The 17,933-nt window shown below is 39.0% G+C and overlaps 1 protein-coding gene across 2 annotated transcripts in view; it reads right to left on the bottom strand.

Annotated features, from left to right (window-relative positions):
* Window positions 1-15,148, bottom strand: part of ZBBX (zinc finger B-box domain containing) — a 121,396-nt gene extending 106,248 nt beyond the window's left edge. For both annotated transcript variants that reach the window (XM_069545381.1, XM_069553256.1), the window contains exons 1-3: window positions 15,068-15,148; window positions 12,840-12,945; window positions 4,594-4,707 (exon numbers count right to left, since the gene is read on the bottom strand). In XM_069545381.1, coding sequence (XP_069401482.1) covers window positions 4,594-4,661 — 68 coding nt within the window. In that variant the 5' untranslated portion in view covers window positions 4,662-4,707; window positions 12,840-12,945; window positions 15,068-15,148. The remainder of the gene's footprint in view (window positions 1-4,593; window positions 4,708-12,839; window positions 12,946-15,067) is intronic.
* Window positions 15,149-17,933: the final 2,785 nt, after the last annotated feature.

Here is a 17,933-nt window from a genome sequence, read left to right as displayed (position 1 = left end):
AAGAAAGAAAGAGAGAAGAGTTTGCTTGAGAGAAAGAGAGAAGAGCCTATTAGGAAAAAAGCACCTGTTAAGAGTTTTGGTTGATAAGCCATCAAAGGGATAAATTGAAACTGAGGCAAGCACCACTATTTCCACAAAGGAAAGCAACAAAAAGAAAACTTCCTGAGGATAGAGCAGAGCCTTCTAACAGATTCCTGTACAAAAGATTCTGTAATAATGTCTTAATCTCATCAGGCTTTTGACAGCTTGATTTCCTTTGTCTTACAACTCTGGTCCCTTGTCAGCATTAGTCACTCACTCTCTCTGTTTTTTAGAAGTAAACCAACCTAGTTCTCTAGCTTTCATTATCCGTCATGAGTTTAAATCTCTTCATTATTTCATTGGTGCTTTACTATAATTAAGCAATGTGGGCTACTTGGGTATGTGTGCTATGGCAAGGAACCAAAATAAAAATAAAGAAGAAATAATAATAAAAATAAATAAGAAAGGGAAATAGTTCAGAGGTAGCGAGCAGTCACCAAAGAGCAAGCGAGTCTAAGATATGACCCCAAGTCCAGGGAGATAAATGGAAAGTAAGAGGAGGCAAAAGCTATACAGAGGGTTCAGAGAAGTGGATGAAGAAACTGAGAGAGGCATTATTTTCATTATATTTGTTCCACAAGGAGTAACTCAGCCCTAACTACAAACAAGCACTTGTAAGTGACAGGATGTGGGACCCAATGGAGCTTCCATCATAGAAAGGAACACAGACAAGCATGACGGTAACTGAAGTACAGTGTAACGGTGCTTTCATCGAAAAAGTACAGGGAGACACCTGAGCATGTAAGGGCACATTCCTAGCCCCTGGGGGTGTCGGAACTGCTCCTGAAGGGAGTGAAGACTAAGCTGAGCCCTAAGGGATGACAGGACCTAGCCGGTCAAAGGGAGGTGGTGAGAGCAGTATTCCAGGAAGAAAGAAAAGTGCAGGCACAAATAGCAAACAGTGGTGTATGGGTCCAGGAACTAGGAGTTCCACGGCCCCAGACATTAAGCAAATGAAGGGGAAAGTGACAAGAAATGGAATTGCTAAGGTGCACAGTGGCCGCATCATGAGGAGCTGTGGCCGTGATGAGAAACTGGGATTTGTGCTCCATGAGCAGTAAGAATCTTTGAAAAGTTTTAAGAGAATTGAGGATTGATCAGACTTGCATTTAAGAACCATCACTCTGGCTGTATAATGGAATATTAATTAGAGGGTGCAAAGCTGAGAGTGAGGAAGCCAGTTAGGAGACTATTTCCATAAACCTAATATTGTGCTGCTCTGACTAGATGGAGACAGTGGGGACAAAAATGGCAACATTCGAGAACTATAAGGAAACAAAATTAACTGGACTTAAAGACTGATCAGGGAAGGGAAAAGGAAGGAACCTGAGCTAACCCTAGGAGCCTGTTTCCTGATAGAGGTCACTCTGGGGTGGGCTGTGGGCACAGCTCAGAATTAACTGGCCCAGCGTCTCAGTGGCTTACAACACTTTCTACATGGACTCCAGAGGAAGTGTTCAAAAGCACAAATGTGACTGTGTCACTTATTTGCTTACAAAATTTTAATGTTTTGGAAGTTCTCACTGTGGTTAAAAAAAGGAACTGGCCTCCTGACCAAGTGGTCATATTGATTCTGTGGGATTCTGTGGGTCTGGAACAAGATAGAAGATTCCTCCTGGAGACAGCAGACCCAGAAGGGCAGCTGAAGTTGATCCACGTGAAGAGACCATGTCAACGCAGCAAATCTGAGAGGCAGAAACAAGCCACTAAAACTGCGTGGGGGCTGGGAAACAGAGAGAGGAGTTGGAGAACTCTAACATGTCAGACAACATTAAGACACTTCTGAAGACAATGTCAAACAAACAAACAAAAAACTTGGAACAAGAAAAGGGCAAGAAAAGAAACTCCAGAGCAATGACCTTAGAATGGGGGATCCAAGCCTAGTCTCTATAGGTTGTGAATCATGGGTAAATCAAGGAGACATACAGGCCAGGGAACAGGGACGCCCCCTCATCTCCAAGACAAATCCAAAACTCCTTAGTGTGGCATACAAGTTAATTTATTAACTAGGCGACTTGCAATTCTCTCCAATTTTGTTCTATACATCTTAGCGAACTGGCTATGCCTGAAAGTCCCCAGACTACGTGTCTGTGTGCCTTTGCAGACATTTCACCCAGCAACCACCCAAGTAACTGCATCTTTCAGGCAAAACTTGAAGACCTCCTCACCTCTGCCCTAGCAGTTTGGGCTATGTTCTCATAATTGCCTGTGTTTTAATATCACACCATGTTTCACATGACTTTGAAGATACGATTTTATATATTCACCTCCTCCACAAGCTACCTGAGGGCAAAGACTGTGACTTCCTCCTTTTGTATCCATCATTCCTTAGCACAGTGTGTAGAATATATGTACTTAACAAATGTTGAATGAATATTTAAAGGTAAATACACACAGACTTAAAACAGATCACCAAAATGCATGGCCCATTTCTTTTGCATTAAAAAAAGGAAAATTGGCAATACTAGCAATTAGATAGCTCCATTCCCTACCAAAAGCTAATAAACCTAATAATGACAATGCCATATAACATCTTCCAGTTGACACAATGCTTTTACACACAATATTTCAAAGGTGAAGTGAGAGTTAAGAAAGCTCTAAAGACACTAAGTAACCACAGTACTATTGATCTGGATCAAGGAACTCAGCAACTAAAATTAAAAAATCAATACTCCGCCCATAGCCCATGCTGGCTGGTCCTGAATAATGTTTGAGAGGAAGGCCTTGGAAATTTCCAGTGACTCTAGATAACCTCAAAGGGGAAGAGTACATTGAACCCTTTGGTACCCCTACAAGTCCTGAAATTCCCACAATACCCAGAATTGCTTGGTTCAGGCTGAATGCATCTTCCAGGCAATATAGGACAGAAGGTACCCTTCCTAAGAGAACTGATTCAACATAATGTCCTTTAACATTGCAAAGTGCAAGGGTAGTCATTGATATACTTTTTTATATATATTTTTTAATTTCTTTCTTTTTTAATATAAATTTATTTATTTTAATTGAAGGTTAATTAATTTACAATATTGTATTGGTTTTGCCATACATCAACATGAATCTGCCACGGGTATACACGTGTTCCCCATCCTGAACCCCCCTCCCTTCTCCCTCCCCGTACCATCCCTCTGGGTTGTCCCAGTGCACCAGCCCCAAGCATCCAGTATCGCATCGAACCTGGACTGGCGATTCGTTTCACATATGATATTATACATGTTTCAGTGCCATTCTCCCAAGTCATCCCACCCTCTCCCTCTCCCACAGAGTCCAAAAGACTGTTCTATACATCTGTGTCTCTTTTGCTGTCTTGCATACATGGTTATTGTTACCATCTTTCTAAATCCCACATATATGCGTTAGTATATTGTATTGGTGTTTTTCTTTCTGGCTTACTTCACTCTGTATAATAGGCTCCAGTTTCATCCACCTCATTAGAACTTTTTAATGAGAGGATAATTGCTTTACAATGTTATGTTGGTTTCTGCCATATATCAGCATGAATCAGCCATTAGTATACATACTGAGAGAGTAGCACTGAAATAGATACATTACATTACCTGACCTGCCTCTTGAGAAACCTGTATGCAGGTCAGGAAGCAACAGTTAGAACTGGACATGGAACAACAGACTGGTTCCAAATAGGAAAAGGAGTACGTCAAGGCTGTATATTGTCACCCTGCTTATTTAACTTCTATGCAGAGTACATCATGAGAAACGCTGGGCTGGAAGAAGCACAAGCTGGAAGCAAGATTGCTGGGAGAAAGATCAATAACCTCAGATATGCAGATGACACCACCCTTATGGCAGAAAGTGAGGAGGAACTAAAAAGCCTCTTGATGAAAGTGAAAGAGGAGAGTGAAAACATTGGCTTAAAGCTCAACATTCATAAAACTAAGATCATGGCATCTGGTCCCATCACTTCATGGGAAATAGATGAGGAAACAGTGGAAACAGTATCAGACTTTATTTTGGGGGGATCCGAAATCACTGCAGATGGTGACTGCAGCCATGAAATTAAAAGATGCTTACTCCTTGGAAGGAAAGTTATGACCAACCTAGATAGCATATTCAAAAGCAGAGACATTACTTTGCCAACAAAGATCCGTCTAGTCAAGGCTCAGTGTAGTTAGTGATTTCTTTTCCCTGTTTAAAGGTTTCTCACCTTGACAGTCTCTCTCAAATTCAACTTCTTTCAGTTCCTCAGGGTGATTCTTTTATAATTTTGAATAAGTGTTAGTAAAATTAGTAACTGTTAAATTGCTTCAATAGTTGATGATCCCAATTTGCATAGATTCTTGTGCCATAAATATTTTTAGTCCTCATTTTAAACCATGATAGATTTATAATATTTCAAACCTACTCTTATAAAAATAGAGCAATGTGAAGAAAATGGAGATGAGAATTGACAAAATTTAACTTCAACTCTAACAGTTTCACATCAAAAGTATTTAAATGATAATATATAGAAACTTTAGCAACTGCTTCTACTTAAGTAATAAACATATATGTACTTACTTATATTTTAGCTTTACAGAATTTCCAGGTTTTCCCCGTGGAAGAACCACAAAATCTTTGGTGTTCATGATTTTCTTAGTATTACCTAAAGATTATTGTGATTTTTGAAAACTTCTGAAAAAGTAAGAAAGGCAAAAGATTACTTCAGAGGTAAAACGATTACATTACAAATTTGAAACTACATATAATTCAGGAAAACTTTTAAACCAGAAATAATTTTGAGAGAAGAGGTCAAATCAAAGGTTAAGCAACAAGAAATTATTATATATGCTAAATATAAGTTATACAAATATTTACATACTAATATAGCTATAGCTATAACATATCTGATGGAACAAAAATTTTACCAAAATTACAAAGCACAAGACTGTGGAAACGTTCAACTGAAAGTGAAGAATAAATTCATTAAAACAAAAAGAGCACATATTCTGACTCTTTCTATGATTAAGATTACAAAAATATACATATCAGATATTTGTTCCCAGACAAAAATAAAATCCAGAGCTAAATATAGTGAAAAGAACCTTAGAAACACAATTCAAGCTCAAAAACTTTGTGTGTGTGTGTATATATATATATATATATATATATATATATATATATATATATATATATGATAATGTAAAATAAGAATTAAGGTATGCAGTAATTACCCTAAGGCAGTCTAATAATCTCATTTATCAAAAACTGTAACAATACTCTGCCTACAATCAGAAATTAGCATATTTAGAAAGAATTTTTCAACAAGAAATGAAACAGAAAAAGATTTTTTGCCTAACTCCAAGTTAACCAGAAAATTAAATTATTCAGAACACCCTATTTCCTGAGTATCTTAGTTATTCAGGGTTCTAGAATCATTTACTCTGTAACGCTGAATTACTGAATCTCATGCACAACTATTGAGCTTCCGTGGTGGCTCAGTTGGTAAAGAATCCGCCCACAATGTGGGAGACCTGGGTTCAATTCCTGGGTTGGGAAGATCCCTTGGAAGAGGGCATGGCAATCCACTCCACTATTCTTGCCTGGAGAATCCCCAAGGGCAGAGGCACCTGGCAGGCTGCAGTCCATGGGGTCGCAAAAGAGTTGAACACAACTGAGCAACTAAGCACAGCATATGCACAATTATTAGATTTTTACATGAATAAAAACTTTCAAAGTTCAGACACTCTTAAATATAAGAGGCAATATCATAGAGTCCATAGTATAAATGCTCAAACTATCTGATACCATCATTTTATATATGCGCTCATAACCCCTACAAATATTTATTCAGGCTCTATTATACGCACAGCACTAAACTGAGAGATATGAGGGACTCAAGGAGAAGATCTGCTTTCTGGCTCACATAGTGTAGAGTCAAACAGGGCACAAAAGATCTATATATAAACACCATAAAACAAGGTAGGAATTACAAAAGGCTATAAGAAGGCTTTTGTATAATTACAAAAGATATAAGAAGGGAGCCAAAGAAGAGATCAAGCTGGCTAGCATTTAACCTGGGGCTTTAATGTGAAAGGAGGCTAATATATGAACATGTGGATTGGATGAACTTTCTTCACCTCAGGGGGAAAGCAGCTCTTGAATGGAGAGGGGAAAGTAGGTGTAAATTTGGAAACATAGGCTGAGGCCCAATATGGGTGACTTAAGTGCCTAGTTAAAGCATTTGGAATACAGAATACAGAATGTAGCTAATGAGAGTCCCTGATAAAACTTGTGTTTTTTTAACCTTCTATTTTGCACTGAAGTATAGTGGATTAACGAACAATGTTGTGACACTCTCAGGTGAACAGCGAAGGGACCGAGCCACATATATACGTGTAACCATTCTCCCCAAACTCCATCCCATCCAGGCCACACACAGCATTGAACAGAGCTCCACGTGCTATACAGTGGGTCCTTGCTGGTTATCCATTTTAAACACAGCAGTGTGTGTATATTCACCTCAAACTCCCCAACTATCCCCTTCTCCCATCCGTTCTCCACCCCTGAAACCATGTTAGTTCTCCAAGTCTGTAGGTCTCTTTCTGTTTTGTAAGTAAGTTCACTTGTATCATTTCTTTTTAGATTCCACGTATAAAGGATGTTATATGATATTTCTCCTTCTTTTTCTGACTTAATTCAGTATGAAAATTTTATAAGGAAGAACAGAATATAAATCTGGAAGCTTTGCTCAAAGACTCAGGAGAGACAGCATCAGAGTAGCAGTGAGTGAAGTGAAAGTCGCTCAGTCATGTCTGACTCTTTGTGACCCCGTGGACTATACAGTCCATGGAATTTCCCAAGCCAGAATACTGGAGTGGGTAGCCTTTCCCTTCTCGAGGGGATTTTCCCAACCCTGAGTAAATAGAGTATCAAGTGTAATAAAATAGGAGTAATCAAATGTAAATCTATTGTAATGTTGAAGTCCACACAATTGAATGAATCAAATCTCTGGGGGATTATTTTATAATTTCAATGATGCAACCACTGATCAAAACATTTTTGGAATGTCCGTTTTGAGACTGTCTGCTGAGTTCACAAACAAACAAATCTACTTTGCTATTCCTCCTTCAAAACTAAAAATGATACTGTCCAGCAGGAGCAACTATTCTGTTCACTCAAATCTAGTTTCAAATTACTCTGCCTCCAGAAATCAAATCGAGCCTGGAAGGGTAGATTTTTACTACTTTGGAAAAATTCTGAAGGAATTTATTCTTTGAAGAGAATTCCAAAATGGAATTATACAAAATAATTTTACATTGTAAGTAACGTAATGGCTCTATCATAAGACTAGGTTTATTTGCGCCTTCAATCAACAGTTATTCAGCTGCTCCTTTCTGATGCATATTGCGAGTCCTGAAGTCACAATGGTAAATAAGACATGGTTTCTTCCCTCAAAGAACTCACAATCAAAGGGGAAAATCACACAAATAAAGACAATACCGTGGGACATTCTGAAAGGAGAAAGTACTAGGAGAGACATCAAACTCAGACTCATTTATCCACCATCCGGTCCTGTATTTCAAAGCTGAAATCAGTGTCAAAGAGAACTAAAGAAATCACAGGAATGAAAATCCAAATTTGCTTTCTTTGTAGGTAAAACTTTCGTCTCATTTCTATCAAACAGAGGCTACAAAAGATATCTTTTTAAAAATTCTAGAACATAGAGTAACATATTCTATATATCCTTTTTTGGTTTTTATCAGAAATCCAACTGCCAGATCCTCAATCTGCTGTCAGTAAGTTTTCCATGAAAAGTTCCATAATGTAATCGTTATCATTACCGTTAAAAAAAGAATCCCCCAAATTAATATGTCTGATTAATTACAATAACTTAAATTGCCTTAGTTTCATTTATGCATTGATATATACAATACAATTTTATATGTGTATGCACATTATGCGTAAAGCTGAACGGATACATGAAGACAGAAATAAATGAAAGAAAAATCTGTAAATTTCATTAGGGTAAGATAATTCAGATTTAGAGCTCTGCTGATAATGTTACTTAACCAGTAAATAGGCTTATTCAGTGGGCATTTCACTTCACTGAATGCAATTAGTAAGGCTTCTTCTCAATTAAAGGTTTTATCAAGTCACACACATGAGTCAATTTTCTCGCATGAAGAAAAAAGGAAAAATATAATTGTGAGTCATGCTGTTCTGCCTATTTCCTTTCCTAAAACCAACAGAGAATTAGTCACCTTTCCTGAGACAACAAGGATATAACAACGCGAGCAGGAAGAATAGCAAAGCACAAAACTTCAGTCTCCTAACGGAACCAGGGGAATACAGATAAACTATTATGCAAACCTCATAATTCCATATGTCCTTTGATCAATATTTTTTTCTTAAAACTTAAGAGCAAAATTTCAGTAGTTGCTTGGAAAGTTTTCTCGTTACCTGATTTATTAGACTGCGTCATTTTTCTGTCCTCAACTTTGTTCTCCCCCAGATAGGTATACACAATATGACCCAGAATGGCTCATGTATTTTGTTTGTTTTTGCTTCTCATTTTATTTCTTTTTTAATTGGTGAAAAGTCAGTTTACAGTGTTGTGGTGATTTTGGTCATCCAACAATGCTAATTAATCATAATTATATGTATATGTCCCTTCCCTCCTGAGCCTCCCTCCCCTCTCCCCATTCTGCGCCTCTAGGTCACCACAGATCACCAGGCTGGGCTCCCTGTGTTATTTAGCACCTTCCCAGTATTTCACACATGATAGTGTATGTATCTCAATGCTACTTTCTTAGTTCATCCCACCCTCACCTTCCCCTGTTGTGTCCACAAGTCTATTCTCTGCTAGGTTCATCAGCACCATTTTTCTAGATTCCATATATATGTGTTATCGTATGATACTTGTTTTTCTGACTTCACTCTGTATAAGAGGCTCTAGGTTCATCTACCTCACTACATTGACTCAAACGCTTTCCTTTTTTATAGCTAACTTTCCATTGTATAAATGCATCATCACTTCTTTACCCATTCGTCTCTCATGGACATCTAGGTTGCTTCTATGTGCTGACCATTGTAAATATTGCTCCAGTGAACACTGGGGTACGTGTGTCTCTTACAATTGTGGTTTTCTCAGGGCATATGCCCAGTAGAGGAATTCCTGGGTCATGGTAGATTTATTCCCAGTTTTTTTTTTATGGAATCTCCATACAGTTTTCCATAATGACTGCATCAGTTTGCATTCCCACCAATAGACAGATGGCCAAAAAACACATGAAAAGATGATTAATATTGCTCATTATTCAGTTCAGTTCAGTTCAGTGCAGTTCAGTCGCTCAGTTGTATCCGACTCTTTGCGATCCCATGAATCACAGCACACCAGGCCTCCCTGTCCATTAGCAACTCCCAGAGTTCACTCAAACTCATGTCCATCGAGTTGGTGATGCCATTCAGCAATCTCATCCGCTGTTGTCCCCTTCTCCTCCTGCCCCCAATCCCTCCCAGCATCAGAGTCTTTTCCAATGAGTCAACTCTTCACATGAGGTGGCCAAAGTACTGGAGTTTCAGCTTCAGCATCAGTCCTTCCAATGAACACCCAGGACTGATCTCCTTTAGGATGGACTGGTTGGATCTCCTTGCAGTCCAAGGGACTCTCAAGAGTCCTCTCCAAACCACAGTTCAAAACCATCAGTTCTTCGGTGCTCAGCTTTCTTGACAGTCCAACTCTCACATCCATACATGACCACAGGAAAAACCATAGCCTTGACTAGATGGACCTTTGTTGGCAAAGCAATATCTCTGCTTTTCAATATACTATCTAGGTTGGTCATGGCTTTCCTTCCAAGGAGTAAGTGTCTTTTAATTTCATGGCAGCAATTACCATCTGCAGTGATTTTGGAGCCCCCTCAAAAATAAAGTCTGACACTGTTTCCACTGTTTCCTCATCTATTTCCCATGAAGTGATGGGACCAGATGCCATGATCTTTGTTTTCTGAATGTTGAGCTTTAAGCCAGCCTTTCTCTCTCCTCTTTCACTTTCATCAAGAGGTTCTTTAGTTCCTCTTCACTTTCTGCCATAAGGGTGGTGTCATCTGCATATCTGAGGTTATTGATATTTCTCCCAGCAATCTTGATTCCAGCTTGTGTTTCTTCCAGCCCAGCATTTCTCATTATGTACTCTGCATATAAGTTAAATAAGCAGGGTGACAATATACAGCCTTGTTGTACTCCTTTTCCTATTTGGAACCAGTCTGTTGTTCCATGTCCAGTACTAACTCTTGCTTCCTGACCTGCATACAGGTTTCTCAAGTGGCAGGTCAGTTTGTCTGATACTCCCATCTCTTTCAGAATTTTCCATAGTTTGTTGTGATCCACATAGTCAAAGGCTTTGGCATAGTCAATAAAGCAGAAATAGATGTTTTTCTGAAACTCTCTTGCTTTTTCCATGATCCAACGGATGTTGGCAATTTGATCTCTGGTTCCTCTGCTCTTTCTAAAACCAGCTGGAACATCTGGAAGTTCACGGTTCACATACTGCTGAAGCCTGGCTTGGAGAATTTAGAGCAGTACTTTACTAGCGTGTGAGATGAGTACAAATGTGTGGTAGTTTGAGCATTCTTTAACATTGCCTTTCTTTGGGATTGGAAAGAAAACTGACCTTTTCCAGTCCTGTGGCCACTGCTGAGTTTTCCAAATTTGCTGGCATATTGAGTGCAGCACTGCAAATCAAAGCTACAACAGTAAAGGTATCACGTACACCAGTCAGAATGGCCATCATCAAAATAATCTACAAACAATGTATTCTGGAGAGGAAGTGGAGAAAAGGGAACCCTCCAGCCTATGATGTTCTAAATGATCCTTTTTCATAAGTTCCCACTTTGGGAAAGCAATCCAAAGATCTAGGCCTGCCACCACAAAATGGAAACAAGAAATTTACTAATGGAAACTCAAAGTATTCAAAAGTTGCCCTCGGCAAAGACAATTTACCATCACACCATTGGCAGAATGGGCTATTTGGGAAACCACTGTTTTCATGTAACAGAAAACTTATCTTTTCTAAGGTTAGTTGATTCTTCTAACCATCCAGATAATCTTAGACCTGAAGATTTAAGTCAATAAATAAGGATTTTTCCTTACTTTAGCACACACTAAAGGGGTCTAATAAGCAAGCTGTTTTGAATAGATTAAAATGCTTACCATAGTACTAAGAATTAAAGACCCAAGCAGGAAATATTAAATGAAAATGAATTTAATTAAAACTGCTTAAATTAATAAAAAATGGTAATATTTTATCTATCTGATATGATCCTTATTTTAAATACATATATATTACATATGCAATATATTTTAATATTAAAGTATAATATTATGTTATATATAATATTTTAAAATTAACATCTTTTTTAAAAGCTAAAGAAAGGACTATAAACACACATCCATAACATAGTATCTTGTGCTTGAGTGGCCTACTAAATAAGTACATGTCATTTTCTCCTACCATGGGCTCTGAAAGCAAATCAGGGATTAATATCATGGCTGCATTCAATATTTCAGCCAATTAAGATAATTAGGCACTCCCTCACAGCACTAAATGGTACCCAAGTCACCCTTTTTTTACCTTCTATGTGCAGGTTCCTTTACAAAAAACTGAAAAAGTTTGGCTTTACATCAAGGGGTAAGATATCCTTTTAAAATAATTTCTAAAACTGAAAAGAAGTTCTGTGAAAATGACAATGGGATGTTACTAGCCATAAAAAAGGAATGAAATGGACCTAGAGGTTATAATGGTAAGTGAAGTAGTGAAAGTGTTAGTCGCTCAGCAGTGTGTAGCTCTTTGCGACCCCATGGACTGTAGCCCACCAGGCTCCTCTGTCCATAGCATTCTTCAGGCAAGAATATTGGAGTGGGTAGCAATTCCCTTCTCCAGGGTAATCTTCCTGACCCAGGGAACGAACCTGCATCTCTTTGCAGGCAGAAATTTTACTGTCTGAGTCACCAGGGAGGAAAAAAGACAAACATCATATGATATCACTTATATGTGGAATCTAAAAAAATGATACAAATGAACTTGCTTACAAAACAGAAAGAGACCCACAGACATAGAAAACAAACTTATGGTTACCAAAAGGGAAAGGGTAAGAGAAAGGATAAAATATACAGACTACTATATACAAAATAGATTACCAACAAGGACCTACTGCATAGCGCAGAAAACTATACTCAATATCTTGTAATAACCTATAATGAAAAGGATCTAAAAAAGAGTGTATATATACATATATATGAATTATTTTGCTGTACACCTGAAAACCAACACAACACTGTAAATAAACTACATTTTAATATATTTCTTATATAAAATAAAAATGATAATATTAAAAGATACCGAGTTTATACTTAAGAGACCTTTGTGTAACAGGGGTCTGAGCCTCTTTGTTTATCAGTGTAAGATGCTGTGGGCCTCCTCCTCCCTAATTTGCAGAATATCAAACAAAATCTCTGATTTGTGGCTATAAAGCTGTGAGCTCTTAAAGGGCTTCAGAGAGCTCAGGGTTCAGGGAAAGGGGTAGTCTTAGAAACTACCTTGAGAAGTGAGTGAGGGGAGCAGTAAGGCTCTGCTTTATTCATAGCTGCTCTGATTTCAAGTCTGTTTTTAACAAAATGAGCCTCTGGGGCAGACTTAAACTCTTCTGGAGCTTAAAAAGTCATTTGAAAGGCACAATAATAAAGTAATAGGTAATTATTATTACTTCTATATCAATAAAAACTTTATATGATTACATATAATATTATAACTTTATAAACCATACCTTTCAGAAACTTAAGTCCTTTTATATACTGATAGTCTATTTCTCCCATCCATTCTCATACATGCCACTGTTATCCAAGGTGTTCTCTTGTGAATATCTTTCAGGCCTAGAAAAATTAAGGCACCCATCAAAGATTGGTGACAAACCAGAAATTATGATTTTATTCTCAGTCCTGTTAGATCCTCTTTGGACTTAAAATCTACAACTTAAAATAACTAATCTATATCATTCAAATTTTTCCCACTATTGTAACTTAACCTGTCATAAAAAGAACTGTTTAACCAAAACTATTTTCTAAATTTTACAGCAACTTATTTAGACACCACTGAAACCCTAGTGCATGTCAAATTGCTCCCATGTAGTTAGTCTCTAAATAGTTCCCCCTAAACACAAGGAAAAAATACCTAGCTACTCTGCTTAGTAGTTAAGATCCTCCATTATACATTCCAACCTTCCTAAGCCTTATGCATTATTTTCCACTTTTTCAGCTCACCACCCTTATTTTGTCAGTGCCCAGTTCAAAGGCCACCTCTATCATGAAGGTTTCTTCCATTAGAAGTGAGATTCTGTCCTTTAAGAACATGTGTAATAATGTGTATTACACTCATTTGCTACTATATGCTGTCTTGTGTTATTTATTTTTTTGCTGCTTTGCTTATATAAAGGTTATTTCCCCAAGTATCCCAAATATTTGAAGGCAGACCTACCACTGAACTTTGAATCCCCAGCAATTAGTAGAGTGCCCACAGTGTACTAACAGTAATAATGTGCTGCTGCTGCTAAGTCACTTCAGTCGTGTCCAACTCTGTGTGACCCCATAGACGGCAGCCCACCAGGCTAAACCTGTCCCTGGGATTCTCCAGGCAAGAACACTGGAGTGGGTTGCCATTTCCTTCTCCAATGCACAAAAGTGAAAAGTGAGAGTGAAGTCGCTCAGTCGTGTCCAACTCTTAGCAACCCCATGGACTGCAGCCTACCAGGCTCCTCCGTCCACGGATTTTCCAGGCAAGAGTACTGGAGTGGGGTGCCATTGCCTTCTCCAACAATGTGCTAGTTTTTAGTATTTAATTTTTTCCCAGTGCTTTAAATTCAATGAATAATCTACCCAACGGAAAAAAAATTAAAACAAACACACCCTCTTTTCTACTTCAACAGATCATTTTGTTTTCTCTTTTCCATGTGTCATATACCAGGTAAAGCACTGAGGAACAAAGTGAACCAGGCAAGGATAGTACTAACCCTCATTAAACTTACACTCTGATGGAGGTAGGAAAAAATTTAAAAGCAAGCAATTGTGGGAAGTATTAAGTGATTTGAAGGAAATAAAGGACCGAGATTCTTTCAAATAACTGATTTGTGACACAGCTGGCAATATTATGGGAGGTCAGGACAGACCTCTAGCACTCTAGACAAGGTGCTAGAGGGAAGCAGAGGTAGGTGTGTGTGTGTATGTTTAGGTGTGTGTGTGTGTATGTTTAGGTATGTGTGTGCGTATGTTTGTGTGTGTATGTGTTTCGTCTTCCATAAACATAGTTAGCATAGTTCTAATCCTGGGTAGCCAACTTTATACTGTTTTAACGTCTTGCTACCTCTGCATATATAAACACTTGTAAGTGAACGTATATATCTGAGCTCCTCTAACGCTGACTGGAGGAAGAAAAAACTTCCACAGCTTCAGATTTCTCAGGAATCTGTCACCCCTCACCAAGATCTTTACTTGGGAAGAGTTGACTTCTAAGAATGAAGTGCCTGCATGTGGCTGCCCAGGCAGAAGGAAGGTTACAAAAGGGGCGTGAAAATGATTTGTCAGGGAACGAAATTTTTCAAGATTCAAAAGACTTCATTCAAAAGACCTCATTCTTCAGTCTACATTATAGAAAGGGTACAAGTGATGTGAAGAAGCCCCAAGTTTCACTATCTGGGGTTCACCCTCATTCATGAATCCAATAGCATCACTGCCTGAAGAGTCTTTTGTTTGGAGAAAGGACGCTCAACTCCGGAAGTCAGGCCACTTCCTGCAGCCCGCGTGCTTGGCCCAGTGTAAGACACACGGCAGGTGCTCAACTAACACCTGCTGGGCCTGCACCACCCCCCTCCCCCAGCTTCCCCGGAGTCCAGTCTCCTTTCCTGCGGTCCCGCCCGCTCTTGCACCACCCAAACCCAGCGCGCTGCCCGCTAAGCCGACTGCGAAGCCCACCGCCCGCCGCTAACGCAACCAGCCGACCCACCTGGAGCCCCCAGACGTCGGCGTCACCCTAGCAAGCCGCAGCCAGCAGCCCAAAGCTTCCGCCTTGGTCTCCTTGGTTACCGCGTTACCTCGGTACCCATAGCAACCAAAAGGCTTGGTACTGTGGCCGTCGGCCCGCAGAGGGAGCAAGAGAGCCCTTTAGAATAGGAGGAAGAAGGAGAGAGCGGAAGAGAAAGAGAAAAGGGAAAGGGCAGGTACTGTAAGCTTTGTGCCCTTGTGCCCGAGTGGGTAACAGTTGGCTAACACTGAGCCCCTGCTATATTCTAGAAAGTTTGAGTAACAGCACAAAATTACAGAGCTAGCAAATGGCAGACTCACGAAGAATTAACCCAAGCAGTTTAGAACTCTCACATACATTCTGTTCAGTTGCTTATTGGCAAAGTCAGGACTAGAATCTAAGTCTTTGACAAGCCTAAAACGCTCTTTTCCTTACATCAAATATACAACACATGGGGGCGGGGGTGTAATAGTTGAGAGAGAGAGAGAGAGAGAGAGAGAATCAACACACTTCTCAACTTTTCCCTTCCAGAGAGTCACCGGTGGTGAATTTATTTTTGGCTTCCTAAATATGCTGTAGTTTTTAATCTCTGTTTTTACAGCAGCAGCAGGAAATATGCTGTAGTTTCTAATCTCTGGTTTTACTTACGCTGCAAGTAGGATGTCTGGTTTGTTCTGCTGAGCTGGGCTTAGTCTCTCATTCATGTCCGACTCTTTGCCACCCCATGGACAATATAGCTCCCCAGGCTCCTCTGTCTATGGGGATTCTCCAGGCAAGAATACTGGGGTGAGTTGCCATGCCCTCCTCCAGGGATCTTCCCAACCCAGGGATTGAACCCAGGTCTTCTGCATTGCAGGCAAACTCTTCACCGTCTGAGCCATCAGGGGTTTGTTCTGCAGTCAGTCTAAAAAATGTCTAAGTTTATCCACACTGTATCTTATTACTGGACTAATAATCTCAACTCCTCAGCAATAGCTGAAATACTAACTCTTGCAACACTGCTTTCCACATTAATGTGCCTGTCAATATCTATTTAAGAACACATCAAATGTTTTCACTTGGTAGATTCAACAGTATAAGATTATAACCAGCATAGATGAGAAAAGACAATGATAGCCATGCAGCTATGACCGGGCTTAGAAATGAGGGGAGAGTTGAGCTTGAATCCTGGTCCTGCCACAATTCACCTGCTGTGGGATCTTGAGTCAGTTGTAAGGCCCAGTTTAACTGGTTACATAAGGTAACCATTGGTTTAGCCCACATATGATGTAACATGAAAGATTAAATGAAACAATGTATTTAAGTTTCTAGCACTAAACCACAGTAGATGCTAAATGGTTGAAAAATAGTGGTAATTTTGCAGCTATGGTGGTTATCTTAGTGCTCATGGTATAAATTTACCAAGTCCTTCCTTTAAATCTAGTGCAATGACAAATTTCAAGTGAATGTGTAACACTACTAGAAGTTTCTTGTGCAAGACTGTGTTTTTCAGGCAGCTGTGCTCTTTGAATTGCCTGGAAAGTTATTTCTAGCATTCTTCTCTTCATTCATTCATCCATTCATTGATTTATTTATTCAACAAATATTTCTTGAGTTCCAGGTCCTGAAAACATTGTTCCAGGTTCTGAAAATACTGCTGTGAAGAAAAACATAGTCCCTCCTGTTGTCAAATGTACATTTTATTTGACAATAAACAAACATATAATTAGTGGTCAGGGACTTTGAAGAATAAGCAGGATCAAGAAATAGGAAATAATTAAGAGTTCAAATTAGGTTAGATTATCAGAGAAGTCTCTGAATAATGGAGGAAGACATGCAGCAGTCAAGGCAAGAAGCATTCCAGACAGAGGGGGCAGTAAACAAACTTCAATTCCAACTCAATCTAGAGCAGTCTGTTGTGTAAAAACCCTACTCACTTCTGTACAGCACTGATTTTACTTCAAAAATGAGTTTTACAACATATTGATGGAACAATAGAAAATTAAAGTCATAAAAATATTGTATAAATTATTCTGGCACTTTTCAAAAACTTTAGATGGACATTATCATACTTATATTTAGGAAAATATCTTAGTTCATGCACGCTTATGCAAAGCAAAACAGAGCTAAAAAACAATCCCATGCCAAGTTACATCGTAAAGTGGAAAACAGGATGTGCTTGTCTTTCAAAACGTGATTCGTGACAAACTGAACATGTAAAAGGAGTAACACCTCTAGAGAGAGAATATCCTTTCTGCTGAAGCAGAGAGCATTTAACTGACATACCAGCAAAACTGCCACACTATTCTGCAAATAGTTTGCCACGTCTATATCAAAAGAGGGAATGGTATTTCTGAGGATTTTGGCAAATCCATGCTTTATTGTGCTGATCTGAAGACAAGATCTGAATGCAAGTTTTCTGAACTGGAGATAGTAAATTTAAACAGATAAAAATTAACTGGGAAGAAATTGAGAGCACAGACTTAACTGATTTCAAAAAATAACTACAAGGTCATGCTTAAAAAGACACATTCATTCTCTCTCTCTCTCTCTCTCTCTCTCTCTCTCTTTCTCTCTCTCTCTCTCTCTCTCTCACACACACACACACACACACGCACCACACAAACACATAACTTCCATTAAGCAAGCCCAACTCATCAAGTAACATTATTTTGCACTTGGTTGGCACTATCTGGAGGAAAGCTGTGGCCGTTCTCAGGACTTCCTAGTCCCTCACAGGTAATAAATCTCTTAGATGAATAATAAAAAGGTTCAGCCCCACATAATTGTCAAAACTCCACATGTGACTTAGCACTAAGGCTTTTCTTTTTCACAGTGGTTGGGCCTCCTGAATGCAGGAAAGCTTGGA

The sequence above is a fragment of the Ovis canadensis genome, chromosome 1 (genome assembly GCF_042477335.2).
Source record: "Ovis canadensis isolate MfBH-ARS-UI-01 breed Bighorn chromosome 1, ARS-UI_OviCan_v2, whole genome shotgun sequence".
Lineage (NCBI taxonomy): Eukaryota > Metazoa > Chordata > Mammalia > Artiodactyla > Bovidae > Ovis > Ovis canadensis.
Note: the sequence above shows the minus strand (reverse complement) of the source record. Positions and strands in the feature narration are given on the sequence as shown.